At 39.5% G+C, this 16195-nt stretch overlaps 1 protein-coding gene across 2 annotated transcripts in view; it reads right to left on the bottom strand.

Moving 5' to 3' along the window:
• The window catches only part of tspan4a (tetraspanin 4a), an 84275-nt gene that overhangs the window by 32545 nt on the left and 35535 nt on the right, over nucleotides 1-16195 (bottom strand). For both annotated transcript variants that reach the window (XM_085907289.1, XM_085907288.1), the window contains one exon: nucleotides 2358-2549. In XM_085907289.1, the coding sequence (XP_085763415.1) occupies nucleotides 2358-2549 (192 nt within the window). The remainder of the gene's footprint in view (nucleotides 1-2357; nucleotides 2550-16195) is intronic.

Below are 16195 nucleotides of genomic sequence, written 5' to 3'. Positions count from 1 at the left end.
AAATAGATTTTTTTTTTTTTTGCTAATGGACTGTAAGCATGCATAATCACTATCAAACATGTCAGCAATAGTTGTTAGTCAAGCTGAGAAGTTCGTGTCTGAACAGGATATGCTTCATGTCCTTTCCAAACCCTTCACTGGAGTCTTTGGATGCCAAAATCAATAACAAACCAGAGTGACCATATTTTGGTTTTCCAAAAGTGGACATTTGGAAGGAGTGACATTTGAAAGTGCCATCCATCCATCTTCTTCTGCTTATCCGGGGTTGGGTCGCGGGGGCAGCAGCTTTAAGAGGGATGCCCAGACTTCCCTCTCCCCAGTTACTTCGTCCAACTCATCTCTAAAATAATCCAAATAGTTCGGTTTAATTCTCTGAGAATATAATGACCCCAATCAACAAAAATATTCGCAGGCATTCAGACTGAGGTGATAAAATCCTTGTGGCTTTTAAGGTTAAAAAATAGTACACCTGGTCACCCTACTAACAAGGTTTTGCAATTTTATCAATGAGACAAAAAAAAAACATGGCAGTTTAATGTAGTTAATGTTGCGGCAAGACTTCCCATATTTCATCGATGGACATAAAGTGCATTCAAAATATCAGGCGACCTATCATTGAAAGGATTGATTAGATTGTTGATAGCAACCTGAGGAATGTTAGTCCAATCTTCATCAATAGCTGTGCAGAATGTTGGCAGGAACTGGAACACTCATATTGGCCCATCCAAAGTGTCACAAACATGCTCAGCGGGGGACATGTCTGCTCAGCATGCTGGCCATGCAATGACTGGGATGGTTTCAGGTTCCAGGAATTGTATCTAGATTCATGTGACATGACATGAGCATGCTGCTTCATAAAATGATAGTTGTGGATGAATGCCACAGTGATGGGCCCCAGAATCTCATCACCGTATCGCTGCACATTTGAAATGCCATCAATAAAATGCTCCTGTGCTCAATGTCCATTACAAATGGCGGCCCATACTATCACCTAACCGCCACCCTGGATCAGTTGGTCGACAATCATCATATCAGCAAACCACTCAACCACACAATACATAATGTCAGCCATCTGCCAGCTGACCTATATACAGTGAAAAAATAGATTCTTAAAAGAAACATCTCTCCAAACTGTCATAAGAAATCAAATGTAAGCAACTGCTCACACAAGTCGGTTAAGACAAACTGCATTCATTTCAAGACCTTAATAAGGGACAACGGGCATGCAGTTGAGCTTTCCTGAGATTTGATCTTTGAAGGTGAAGATGCTGGATGTGCAGATGCTAAGACTCAATGGTGTGCCTTTTATTCACAATCACCTCACGTCGAAGCATGATAATAACATGTCGCAAAGAGCGGTACACAATTCCTGATAGCTGAAAACATCCTTCCCATGGACAGAATACTCATCACTCATTGAGCATGTTTGGGATGCTCTGGATGAGAGTATATGATCGTGTTCCAGTTCCTCCAGTCTTAGAAAAGGAAGTGTTGGATTCTGTCCCTTTGGCACGGATAATTAAATGGACATGTATCGTTGTGATTGCTCTCTTGCGTGTCATTTTTATGTATGGAACTCTGTGAAACACATCTTGTTAAATCCAGTTAGGACCATCGGGTCACACATTGCTACATGGACTTGGCAACCCCGCTCCTGCAAGGCGACTGCCAAGACAGCATTAGTGAGGTAAACTAAAATACTTTGAAGAAATGGTTTTGAGTTTTACAAACTAGCAAGGACCTGTTTCAACTCTTCCTCTTGGCCAAACCTGACTGAAATAGGTTACAGCTTAAAGATGATCATAAACAGAATAAGAGTCTTTACATTTATATTAAATGGTGCTAAAACGGCATTTGGAACTTTAGTTAATATTGGCCTGCAATTAGTAGTTCTAGGATAGGAATTTGCATTTTATGACGGACCAGGTTCCTTGAGGGATTACGCTATGTTGTGTGGAGTTATGTGGCTCTATCTATTGACTGTCTAGTGCTGATATTTGCCATATATAGACTCTGAAGGTCACGGGTATTGTCTTTTTCATACTTGTGTGAATGAATATATGCAGAGCAACATTTTTAAATTCACATAGCATCTTGGCGTCAAATAGAAATTATGTGATAAAAGGCTTTGTTTTATTTTGGTTGGATTATCCCATCCGACACTTTTAAAATAGATGGGTACATTTATCCAAGCACAAGGTCATTTTTCTGACAAGCATGCTGTCACCCAGAGAGCGGCCACTTTAGACTAAATGTGAGACCTTTTGAAACACGTCATGAGTGTTATGATCCATTGAATCGCAAAATGTACCAATGTGTCAACTGTGCAGCAGGTGCCATGAGGACAAACAACTTACTGCAAGCAGAAGAGGACGGCTTTCTTTGACTGCCCCCACACAGCCAAGGCAACCAATCACCATAATGATGGTTCCCAGCGCGATGAGAAGGTTGGCTGCCGACAAGGAGGGAAGAGATGCCGACAGGGTGGCAAAGTTGCCCTGGGTCACTGAGAGCCAAACGCCAACCCCCAGTATGCCACATCCGCCCAGCTGTACAGGGACCACAAGAGACATGACACTGTCAGTAGAGCAACAAAGAGAAAAGTTCACAGCTGGTGGCTTGAAAAAAAAAAATTAACAGTGACAGGTTAACAAGGTGCATTGTCTGTGATGACCTTCATGAAAAGTCAAAAACAACTTTTCAATGAGCTGACTAGAAACTAATTGTCACAACACATCAAGTACACACATCAACCATCGGGCAAAATTTGAGCATCCCTCCCCATATATGATCAAAGTCAGCAAAAGATTATTCCAACTGATTAGGCTGGTGTGGGTTGTGTCAATCGGGACAGTTAACAATCAGAACCTACAACCGTAAATGTTAAAACTGTTCCAAATTTCGACCGTAAATCCTTTCATGACTTCGGCCGAGATACGGACTCCTTGTTTGAGATGTGAAACCAGACTATAGCCAATTCGGAAGCGATCTGATGCTCACATTGTTGCCAGACAGTAATCATCAATCAATCAATCAATCAATCAATCAATCAATCAATCAATCAATCAATCAATCAATCAATCATTTGGGTGTATTAGAATAAAACATCACTTGCACTTCACTTCAGTCTTTCACCACCAAAAAGAATTTTGCAACCCAATTATAGTTACCAAATAAGTCAGACTAGCATATTAAACTCAGAATTCCTTTGTCATTCAAATATATTGCTGTCATTCAAATATATTGCTCAATCATGTGGAAAAAAAACAGCAGCCCAAAAACGCATTTTTTTTTCATCACTCTGTGGTAGCATGCTGCTGCCTCATACAGATCAGTCTTGACCGACATCTTAAGTGCATCACACACCATAGGCACTAATGACCAGAGCAGAGTTCAGGGACTCGAATCATATGACTTGAACTCATACCAACTCGAGTTGCTGATTTTACGACATTCGACTTACTTGGCAAACGATTCTCAAAGACTTGACTTTGACTTGATATCCATGGATTGACAAGTCATTCTCTGTACAAGGTTTGCAACTCGAAGGTAAGAGACCTAACATCTATGACGTTTACCTTCACCTGTCAGACCCAGGTAAGATGAGTAGCTGAGAAAATGACCCATCTATCCATCCATCCTTCAAATTTCTGTAGCGTTATCCTCATTAGGGTCATAAGGGAGCTGGAGCATATACTCGCTGACTTTGTGTGACAGGTCAGGGACACCCTGCATTGATTGCCATCCAGTTGCAGTAGGAGACCCATTAAAATCCAAAATATGGACATTAGGTCAACATTCACTATGGAGGGGCTCTTAAGAAAGGCACAGAACTCTCAAACTGCTCGGCGCAAGAAGACGACTGACTATGACATGTTCTAGTTGTGTGTATGAATGTAAAAGTAAATAAAGTTATTGTAATTCTTTTTTTTATTTCATCTAGCACGATTGTAAGAAATCATGGCAATGGCAGAGAGAATATTCTCTTCATTACAAGGCGTTGTTCCATCACAATGATTTTGAAGGCTCAAGGATAAACATAATGTTACTTTATGTTATATACATATATATCCACTTTATTCCTGTCCTGTGGGGACGGATGTGGGAGGAACTTATGGTAAGACTTCCAGTAAAATGGCCCCATTGGTTTTAATGAATTTCAATTCACGGAGTGGTGTATTTGAACGGTTTCAACATCCCCTTTTCTAAGCGATCATTAGCCCTCATTGCTTTGACAAATGTCTTGGATGCCTTGGGAGCTTGTTGCGCTACTACTAACAAGCAGAAGAAGTTGAACCAGCTGAGCAAGAGCATTCTTTATAATATAATAGTGACGTTTACTTGACTTTTGTTTTTTTCCCGTTTACATTCAAACACGCTTTGGACCCTTCCCACTTTCCTGACGGGGTTTTAATTTCAGATTCAAGATAAATGAGTTTCCCATCAAAATTGTGACTAACGATTGTTTTGTTGTTTTTAATACTTGAAAGCAGTTTGTGGACACTCCAGCTGCTCAGAGCGCAAATCAGTTCTTGGAGCTGATTATTTTTCTAACCTCTATATATTTTTATCAGGCACACCATTTTGTACGGAACACAGAAGATCTTGGAGGGAGCTGTGTGTTTTTGATGGGCATCACTTACGGTTCAGATACATCAAAAGGAAACACACTATTACCATTTGGTGAAACTCCCAAATGCTGTAAGATTTACGGAACTAAAGACATGATTACCATTTCCTACAATTTTCTTTTTATTCCTAGCTTTAATACAAGTTGTTTTTTAATGAGTTCTTTCACTGGAAGTAGGGCAAGGTGAAAATTAAACTAGCCGCTGTGGTTGATTTTACTCACAATCCGCCAAAGTTTGGAGATTTCAGCACACAGCAAATTTAGGGTCATGGGGTTAGTGTGACTCACAACAAAGGCTTATTACACCACAGAGTGTGTTGTCTAATGAAGATTGGCTACCGAGTGATGGGTGAAGGATGAAAGGGAATGATGGGACAAGATGACGGTGAACATTTTGAGGTCATGTGCTCATCAGAGAAGGTATAATAACATGGGTGGTACTCATATTCTGCAAACGTGCAGCGCATATTGATTTCAGTCAAAAATAATTCTCCATATCAAATGTACCACTATTTGTTTTGCATTCACACAGACTCTACTAAAAAGTACATAAAGGTTACAGAGTAATTATTACATACATCATGAGCATCCAGCATTGTGTGAGTGGTTCAGAAAATGGATGGATGGATGGATGGATGGATGGATGGATGGATGGATGGATGGATGGATGGATGGATGGATGGATGGATGGATGGATGGATGGATGGATGGATGGATGGATGGATGGATGGATAAATGGATGGATGGATGGATGGATGGATGGATGGATGGATGGATGGATGGATGGATGGATGGATGGATGGATGGATGGATGGATGGATGGATGGATGGATGGATGGATGGATGGATGGATGGTCCATCAAACCATGATGAAAGAGGAAAACAGTATCATCTCCCGCAGAGTTCTCATCAATTTCTCTATTTTTGCTACCTCTTAAAGGCGACTCACATGCAGAGAAAGGGAAAGCAAAAGATCTTTGACTCCCATAGCTTTTGCTTGTGTACTAACTCATTGGCATCGTTAACAATGCACAATCACTTTCAATTCAAGCAATCTAAATAAGCATCTAAACAACCATTTCCTTTGAATACAGTAATTACATGTTCACGGGTTTGCAGTGTTCCTGTGGATGCATCCAAATGTTTAAATGTTGTGCAGAATAGTGCTTGTAAAATTATACAAGTGTAGTAAATGAGCGTTTATTGAACATTTTAATACAGAAAGAAAACATTTAGTACAAGAGTTACACTTTAAGGTTGAATTGACTGAATTTCAATTAGAATATGAATGATGCATATAATTTGATATTCTCGAATGTGCGTCAGGCCTCAAACATCGATATTCTATACCAAAGTCGCCTACTAGATATCTTTTTTTAAACTAATGACACTGGTCCAGACATGAAAATATGGTATTTTGTTGCAAAACCTTTTGAATAAATCTCAAATGATTTCTGGCACTCGCTATATGACTTGTACATATACAGTTTTGACAATCTGTGTAAGACAACGGTTCCTGTTGTCTCAGGTATAAGATTTGCCTTCTCCATACAGTATCCTTCATCTCCTTTGCCAGATGTTGATATTTTGGTTGATACGGCATTGTTTTTGTGTGCAAACGACACAACCACCCTTAATAGACAGTTGAACTTTTCTGGGAGAAAATCTTTGGAGAAGTGACGTAAAATTGGAGCGTTCCCGTGTCTATTTCCAAAGAGCAAGAATATCTGCATTCATCTGGACATGACAATTAGGCAAATTAATGCCTTTCATTATTCCAAAGCTTCATTCAAACAACACAATGAAGCTAAATGGGAAAGCACCCACTCAGTGTAAGAGCAATCACATCACTGTGTGGTGTCAGCCCAAGATGCCATACCACAACCCATTATCCAAATGTGTTCACTTAAGCGGCTTATTATGACACACAAATAAGCATTTCCCTCACAATGTTCTTGTTGAATTGTATACAGAATTATACTTCAGTCCAAATTACATAACATTTAACGGATTAGTCTAACAGTTATAGCATTAGAGAGATTCCAGACAATATGCTTCACTCTTTTTTGACAAGATCAAACATTGACATTTAACGGATTAGTGTAACAGTTAAATCATTAGAAAGATTCCAGACAATATGCTTCACTGTTTTTGACAAGAAAAATATGTACAGTAAATAAATGAAAGCTAATCGTTTGTTCAGGGCGGCACGATGGTCATGACTCATGAGGTTGCTGGGTCTGTCTGTCTGTCTGGCTTTTAGAGGTTTCCTATTTTGCATCGATATGTGGTCCAATAAATACATCAATCCAACAGGGCACAATATATATATATATATAAATATATATCTTCGTATATATACACACAGGTTATACACCGCATTAGCTCACTGTAGCCTTGATTTTTTTTTCCTTTGCATTCAGGCCTTTCATAAGGTTGTGTTGTGATTTTTATGAAACAACTCTTTTGGTGATTATCCAGGTTCTTAAGTAGGTATTCAGCTGCAAAGGGCCTTGGAAAGATATATAATATTACAGATTTTTTTGAAAAATTTAGAGCACCCACTGGTTTCACATAAGAATTCTTTTTCCGTACCAAGATGAGCAAATAAAAATGAATGATGAAAAATACAACTCACCATTATGCTGAATGTAGTTATAACTAGTGGACATGTTTTTTCCCTTTAACGAGTCTGCATTTTTTTTTTCCTTGTGTTCCGTGTATAAAACGGGACATCATAGTCAGGCTAAAAAAATTCAGCATGTTTCTTGTAATGTTTTTGTATGTGAAGATAGCTTTGCTTATTTTGCAAGCGTCCATGCTACCGTGTTATTTATGGTTAAATATTTCCATGTGTTTGCAGCATATGTCGTACTGTGAAAAATCTTTCGACACAGTGTCATAAAGATGTTTGTTGTGATTTGAAAAATACAACAAATAACCAATATCACACAGTTCTTATATATATATATATATATATATCATTGTTGTATCATATATATATACGCATAATATTTTTGTGACAAACCGCTGCCCTTGTTCCTCATCAGCAGGAGGCTGCAGTGGTTTCTCAATACCAATAATAATACTAAAAATTATAATAATAGGAATGTGAATATAATTTTTTGTGATTGTTTGCCGGATTGGGGTGGAAAAGTTTCATATTTTGTTGCTTTGCTGCTTTGCGTAAAAAAACTAAACACATTCATCATTTGTACCAATAAGCACTTAAGGGATGTCAAAGGGCCAGACAAATCAAGGCTACCACTTGCAGGCTTTCAAAGCCATCCTCATTATTTATCTGCCACCTGAACAACAACCCCGACTGACAAAAAGGCTTTCTGATGTAAACGCTTAGATAAAAAAAGAAATACATAACTAAAGTCTTTATTGCAGCAAAATCAAGGTGCAGTGGTTGTCTTCTCACAAATGTGATTTTATCATCCATTTTATTCTTGAAATGTAGATTATGGTGGCAATCAATAAAAGTCACTTTGAGTACTGGTCTGAAAGAAACCTTTAAGGCATTATGTCAATGAATAAACTAGATGAGTACATCTGGAGCATCATCTGGTGCTTACAATGTCACATGGACCCAACTCATCAATTTACTGGACAATGTAGTTTTCCTGGTATATTTAACTCACTTCTTTTCTGAATAGGTCTGTGTCACCAGGTACAAGGCGAAAGTTGTTGTAGAAAGAATACAATAAATTCGAACCAAAGCTTGCAAAACGTGATAAAAATCATTGTTGAGTCCTCCCGAAGGATGTCTCCTCTGTCCACTCCATTTCCCTCTTCATACAAACAACTGGTCCTCAAGATATCCAGCTGTTATTTGGGTATGAGAATACACACTCCTCAGCCTCATTGACGATGGTACGGGTTTGCATATCGACGGGCAACAGGCCCATGCTGTGGTTCAGGTTGTGGACTTCAAGGGAAATCCTTCGCAACACCTTCCCCTTTCCTAACTGCCCTGTGGCAACTGTTGAGCCTCCTGGAAAGTACAATCTCTCAGGACCTGAAGTGGGAGTTCAAAATCAAGAAAGTTCCTACTACAATTGGCCTGTAGCATAAACACCTTGCCATGTTTTATTTGCACATCTATGTTGTGTTATTATTACTGTATTGGTCACAGCATAGCAGCATTCTTCAATTTTTCATCAATATTACAGCACAACCGCATTTTAATTTCTTTTGTGTATTCATATTAAACGTAGATTTTGTTGTTGTTGTTGTTGTTGATGTTCTTGTTCTTGTCATATTACGAGTAACACTAACTATTGCCAATCAATTCCTTGTGTTATTAACACATTCGAGCAACTACGCCACAAAATCTAATTGTTAGTATTGAATTTCAGAGCTAAAAAAAAAAAGAGTCTGTAATAGCTATGTTGCTTATCTTTCCTTTTAAGTGAAAGGATGAAGTGCTTCTTCTTAGCCAGACATCAGACATGATGATGACGCTATACTCGCAGCTAATTCGTAAAATAATTTCCCAGTCAGGCTTGTTGTGGGTGAGCAGCTCCACGGCAATAAGAAGGTGCTCCTCCACAAATTTCTGGCTTGTAAGCTATCAATTTGTTTACCACAGAACTTGCCCTTGTAACGTTGTCATTCTGTGGTCTAATAGAAGCTGACAGTCGGACACCCACACTCAGACATAGAGCGCTATTTGAACTGCTTCGTATTTGTCCTTACAGCCCATCCACTTCAGTGTGTTTCAAACTGTAATGAGACTCGAGATTGGACTTTTTCATCACCGCCATCACCTCGGCAAGCCGGCCACACTGCTTTTTTCTTTGACATAAGTGAACAAATAAATATTTGGGTATACCTTGTAAAAATGACAACATGACTTCTGGGCTCTGTTCACACTGCAGGACTTAAAGCACACACTTGTTTGTGAGCTCTGCACATTGAGTTATATGAAATGTGCTATTTAACTAAAACGCCAGCTGCAACAGCTCATTATAACAGGCCATCATATTGGCATTCCCCACATAACTCTGAGGGTCAGAGATCAACAGCACAAAATATGACCAGTCAAAGGCAACTAAAGCTCCATTTTTAAACAGGATTCATAGTATTGTCATCGACTGTGTAATTGTGGGCTGGAAATGCTATTTTCACAGCTCGAGAACATAGCCAAGACGCCATTGTGCTCACTTCTGAAGATCAAGTCATTCAGGTGCATTTACATGAACTTTGTTGTTATGTAGTTATTCTCTCCCGGTCACGGTCTCGTGAGCTCTCACAATTCACACATTCTATGTACGTTTAATATTCCCTGCACTATCAAATAATTTTTGTTTTTAAATGTGCCAATAACAAGATCATTTTAAAAATACTCTTTACTGAATTCTTCCACTAGCAAGCCTCACTCTGAACTTTCCTTCATAGTATGTGAATGCTGCCTATGAGTCTATTATGGGCTACCAACAAAGTGAGCTCATAGGGAAAGATATAATAGAAGTGCATAAAAGTAAGCAAAGGAAAGTAGCCCTGGTCTAATATGTGCAGTTCGAAAATAAGATATGTCTAACATATAGTAGGTAAAAAGATTTGAAATGGGCCATTTTTGCAGCATGAACATGCTGTCGCTCATACTCACGCTATATGATGTAGCATTTAATCTCATATGTTGCGCACACTGAACCTTGGCCCGCAGGCCTGAGGTTTCCCATCTCAAGGAGCAATACTGGATTCTGACTGAAACATGTTAACTTCCTCATGACCATCCATCTCAAGCCTGCAAAGCCAGCAGACAGTCAACTGCATTGCCACTTATTGTTCATTTGTTTGCCCAGCCTCACCTGGGGGAAAATGACACACTTGACCTACTTTCAGTAATAAAATTCGAACAATGTCTGTTCATTCTGGAAATCACTGTTCCTCCATTTACTGGGGAGAAACATTTTAAAAATCTCTTTATGTCGCCCTTCTTGTCGCCAGACATATTTCATGGGTTGGGAGATGACGGCAGAAAGCTCCAATGAGTAATATTTCAATATAAAACGGCATTCAGACTTTTGCCATGATCCCGTGACCTCCACTAAGCTTTTACACCTCACTTCAATTCACTTTCTTGACACTGTGCAATGAATGCCGAAAAATCCTAAATGCCATCTGACTTTACAAGTGACTAAGATTTTTTTTTTTTTTCCTAACTCGCTAGGATTTGATCTTTGCAGGATTAAAAACAAAAGAAAAGCAAAAAGATCAAGATGATCTTATAATCCTTAAATTTCCCCCTCCGTGTGAATTGAGTATTAACCTAGGAAGTCAAACTGCACAGCGAGTAGTTGACTCTCAAGGTGGTTGCTCTTGAATGGATGTTACAATTTTCTTATCTGTCAAATTTATTCTCAGCCTGAAAAACATGAATGCAGCAATTACTGTGTACACACAGGCCTGGATAATAATGCAGATGTGTGCTGGGGATTTGACATCAATAAAGGACAATATATACAAAGCATGATGTATATTAATGGTCTATTAAATTATGTACATAGAATTTTTCCCTTTGAATTCTATGATGGGACTCATGCACATAGATAATTCATGAATACAAATTATATACTGTACGTGTTCTGCTCAGAAGCAGGCTCAGATATGCTTTATGGTCATGAATCTCTTTTCATCTAGCGAAAGGGTGCAGGTGGATTAAGTATAACTACCTAAGCCTCCACCAGATATTTGAATGTAGATCCATGGCATGGCAGTTCGCTCATCATAGAACAGAGTCGCTGTATGGCCTCGAAGCCAAATACTGTAGAAGAATATGGAGATCACAACACACAATTCCCAAAGAAGCTGGAGATATTCCCTTATGTATGACTTAAACAATTGCCATGACACAAGAGAGAAACTCATGTTAATGCTTTGCTAATGTAAATCTTAGACAGTAATGTTTTTTCATGGCACGCCATGCGCGGTCAGGACTATTCCAGAATGATCAAGCTAATCATTAAATATGTGACATTAGAGTACACCTTTGAATCCATGATGTATTTTAATACAGGTCGGCAGATTGTTGCAAATTGGACTGAATGAATGAATCAGTGGCATCAGTGAAGAGATGATTTGGTGCTGATCTAAATTTGGACTTTGTGCACCGTAGCAGAGGTTCTAGTCGTGTGTGTGTGTGTGTGTGTGTGTGTGTGTGTGTGTGTATGTGAGATATAGATATGGGTTGCCAGTCTGTTGAAAAGTTGGCAGTGCTAAAGACTTGCTGCTCATCACAACAGCTAGAAGCCATAATACGATGCAGGTTAGACTGTGGGAAATCACCAGAGAAACACATGGTGTAAAAAAAAAAAAAAAAAAAAAAGCAGCCTGCAGCAGACTTGAGGAGAAACTGTCAAGCCAATACCTACGTGCTCACCTCCTGCTTTCCTCCGCATTCACATTCACCACACTGCCATAATCTGCTTTATCATTTATATTTCTTGCTTTTTTTTTATGCCAGTGAGAAGATAATTACTGGAACAGCAGCAGCCAGTGGAGAATCTACATTTACATTTTAATGGTGTGTAAACAGGCACGTGTCATGGAGCATTTAAAGTGAAGGAGGGAGAAACCTCCCTACTTGTTTTAAGTGGTTGTTGACTTCATATCCACATTTTAAACACTCAATCCACCCCTGAAACTATGTCTAACAAGGAGACAGGTCACTTGCGCTAAGAACCTGCAGAGCTCAAAACATAGCCTTCTACATTCCACTATAAATAAACTAGTAAAGAATAGGCGGCCCATGGAAGATGGAAAGGGGAAAAGAGAAGGAAATAAGGGAGGAGAGGAGGGGGGGGGGGGCTAAGACGCTGCAAAGGGTAATCAATAAATCTCTAATCTCACGAGTATTCCCTGCTTCAGCTCTCTGTGCAGCTGGGAACACACACATATATAAAGGCACGCATACACACACATGCATGCCTCCAGCTGCCTACAGGTCTGGTCTCATTATATCGACTGGGATTGGGTGGAGACTGATTTGTTGCCGCGGCGCCTGGTTTGTCAGACATGGTGACAGCAGTCCTCCACTTCCACCGCAAAGTCAGAGTGGAGGGACTCGCTTACAAACACATAATATGCTTTAGCTTATTTCCCTTATGTCAACTGTGAGAAAATGTCCATAAATCACACTGTAAACATTCTTAAGGTAGATATACTATACATATCTTGGCATCAACTCACAACAGAAGCACATTATTGATTTTATTATCTGAATACTGAGAGACCAGCATTCACATTATTTCTGTTTGCTTAGTTCAGGTGAATATGAAGAATTCTGAGAGATTCACGTATGAATCAATCTTAAAGTAGTTAGTGATTCATCACTTCAAAATAAATTGATGCACTAGTAAATGCAAGATCATATTTTCCTGATTGAAAATTACATGGCAATTTTTTTAATATACACTGGACTATCCCAATGACAGAATTGGAAGTGTTACTGGAAGAAGGAAACGAATATTACTATGTTACGGTAAAGAAGTCGATTGCTCCATCTTTCCTTTTTGCCTGCTATATGACACCACTATTTTTTCTGCTTTGCACCTGCCTTTTGGACTTATTTAAAATGCAGCCATCACCCTTTGCCTAAGGTTTCTCAAAACATGTGTGTGCTAATTTAATCTACTTTGTAGATAGCCCTCTCAGAATGTGCAAAATGAATAGCGTGTCAAATTTGCCTGTTTTGCAGACTACGCGCTGATAGTAGATCAGCTTCTACAACTATTTACATGCTCAATCAGGTTTACACCTGTTCATCTTCAAGCCTTTGAGTAAATCTTCCCTTAAGTGTTCAGGAAAGTGCCCTTGAAATTCAGTGTGAAATAATTAAATTAATCCAAGTCTTCTTACACATTATGGGAGCACCGATGGGAAGCACTTCAAGATGCAGCTGGTGGTATAAACTGCTCTTGCGCAATGATGTCTTTATTTGACCGTGGAGAGTAATCATCGAACCAAATGACAATAGAGATTCACTCTAGCGCGACCATCCCAATTTTTAACTATTTAAATCAAATGACTTAAATCTAACAGTGAAGCATGGTGGTGGCAGTGTAATGGTCTAGGGTCGCTTTGTTTCCTCGGGACTTGGACAGCTTGCTGTGATTGACAGATCGTGAGAGAGAATGTCCGGCCATCAGTTTGTGTTCTCAGTCAAATGCTCGTGGATCATGCACCAGGACAAAAATCCATCACACACCAGCACGTCCACCATAAAACAACTTTTTTAGTCAAGTCAAAGTCTGGATTCAAATCCAATTGAGATGATACGGTGTGACCTTAAACGGCAATTTGTGCGAGAAAACTCTCCAATATGGCAGAGTTGAAGCAATTCTGCAAAGAGTGGTCTGAAATTTCTCCGCGACGGTGTGAAAGACTCTTCCCCAATTGTTGAGATGGTTTGATTTCAGTTAATGCTGCCGAAGGTGGCAGGACTCGCTATTAGCTTCAGGGGGGCCATTACTTCTTCACAGAGGGTTAGATAAGTTTGTGTCCCCCCCGAGTTTTGCAGAACAATGAAAAAACTGGATTTTTCCGACAATGCTGTCTGTCATTCTACAAAGTATGTATGAAACATGCCTTAAGGGATTTTTTGATTTGTTGTTGGCCACGTGTGGAGTTGAGGAGCATGAAGCATCACCTTGTCGTAGAGCCACGAGAGCTTGCAGTTTATGACCCACAGAGTTCTGATATAGAGAGCCTAAGTACGCGCTACAGAGCCATCACTGAGCAACAGGAAACCCGCTCTGATGCATTTTTCAGCACTGCAGGGGAGTTTAACCTGAGACTTTTTTTTTTTTTATCAGTGGCGGATGGTGCATTTTGGTCCTCCAGTTGAGACTTACATGACTTCATTCACCACTGCCACAATACTATCACAATCAAAGAAAGCATTCATACTACACAAAAAAGCCATGCAACATTATGCACGTATGCCAAGTAGGATTCGGGTTCACAATCAATATTTGTCTATTATCTATATACTTGTATCCACAATGCGACAAAACCCCAAAAATAAATTCCGTCATACTGTTCAGATAATATTCCCTTCGATTATTTAATGTACGTATTGATGTGTGGAGATGACAAGAGATTCACAGATTTGCTATCAGAGTTATTTTAAAAGAAGCAGTCCTTTGAGCAGATTCCATGAGTGACATGGCAACACGTGCAGGGTGGCATTTGATTGGACAAAGAAAATCCATCATCTGCAAAGAAACATTACAAAATGAAGAGAAAACCAAACTTTTAGGAAGTAAAATTTGATCAGTGTTTTAAGTGTTTAAGCCAGCATCGAACGCTTTATTTGCCCGGATGGCTTTTTTTTTTTTTTTTAACTAACAAGCATTTTATTTTAGCAATGCAACATTTCTATTACATGGCTACCTGTGACTTACCAGTTTTGTGCCAAAAGGTTTTCACTCTTAATATATAGCGGGATGTAACAACACTACATCACTGCAGCTTACCAACTATAAGACCGCAACACCAGGATGATATACTTGACAAGTATCAACAGCACTTACTCCCGTATGTGCTGAGATGAAGAACTTGAAGGCATTTGTTGACTACGATAAGCAATTTGTCTGTCTTGATCTGCCAGTTCTATTGTTTTGTCTCTTCACTGCTCTGTGTAAATGACACATTACACACTGTTGCCTTTGGCAGTGAGCATGAGTATTGCACAAAGGGAAAAGTGCCTATGTTTTCTGCGAATAACCTAATATTGGCTTCAGCTCAAGGCTCCATACAGGGAATGACAGACACACACACACACACAAAAAATAAATTCTCTTGAATTAAAATCTGGACAAAGCTGCGAGCCGTATATGAAGCTCCTCGATCATGCGCACTCTTTGTGTTCTTTGCTGATAAAGATGTTGCAGAGGGGGGGAAAAAAAACACCTCAGTAGCATGCTGTCGGGAAAACAAATTTCTGACTGCATGAGATCAAACACATGGAGAGGGAAGTGAACAGGAGGGCTTAGTGAGGGAGGCTAATAGAAAACTCAGCGGACAGTGACCAATGAGACTTATACAGGGGAATGTCGTTGGCATAACAAATCAGAAGTGAAGGAGACAGAGAAGGAGACCAAGAAGAACCAATGTGGCATGACAAATTATGAATGTCAAAGGGAGAAGATGGGGGTAAAAGGAGCAAAGAGGGGACAGAGTGGTAAGGCCGCTGTGAAAGAGCAAGAAGCGTGACAAAAATAATCAGAGTGTCAAAAAAGTAAAGATGTGCACGTAATAGTGATTAATGGCCATCAAGAGGATGCTGTTGTGCACCTTACATTGCACACAGAGCGTCAATTGTTGTTAGCCTTCAATGTCTTGTTTTTTTATTAAGTTTAGCTTATTTTATTATTATTTAGATTTTATATTCCAGTGTTTCTTCAGTGGGGCGTCGTGATGGGCTACCGAAGATGCAGTGCGGACTCTGAGGGCGAACAGGTCTTGGCCTTAGTTTTTTGCCTGTGTTGGCCCTGTCGGCCTTGGGGCAAGTAATTCCATGTGCTGGCCTGTCTCTGTGCCTTTGAGCTGCTC

This window comes from Syngnathus leptorhynchus, chromosome 3 (genome assembly GCF_054491065.1).
Source record: "Syngnathus leptorhynchus isolate UIUO chromosome 3, UIUO_Slep, whole genome shotgun sequence".
In the NCBI taxonomy this organism is placed as follows: Eukaryota; Metazoa; Chordata; class Actinopteri; order Syngnathiformes; family Syngnathidae; genus Syngnathus; species Syngnathus leptorhynchus.
This window is presented reverse-complemented; position numbering and strand designations above follow the sequence as displayed.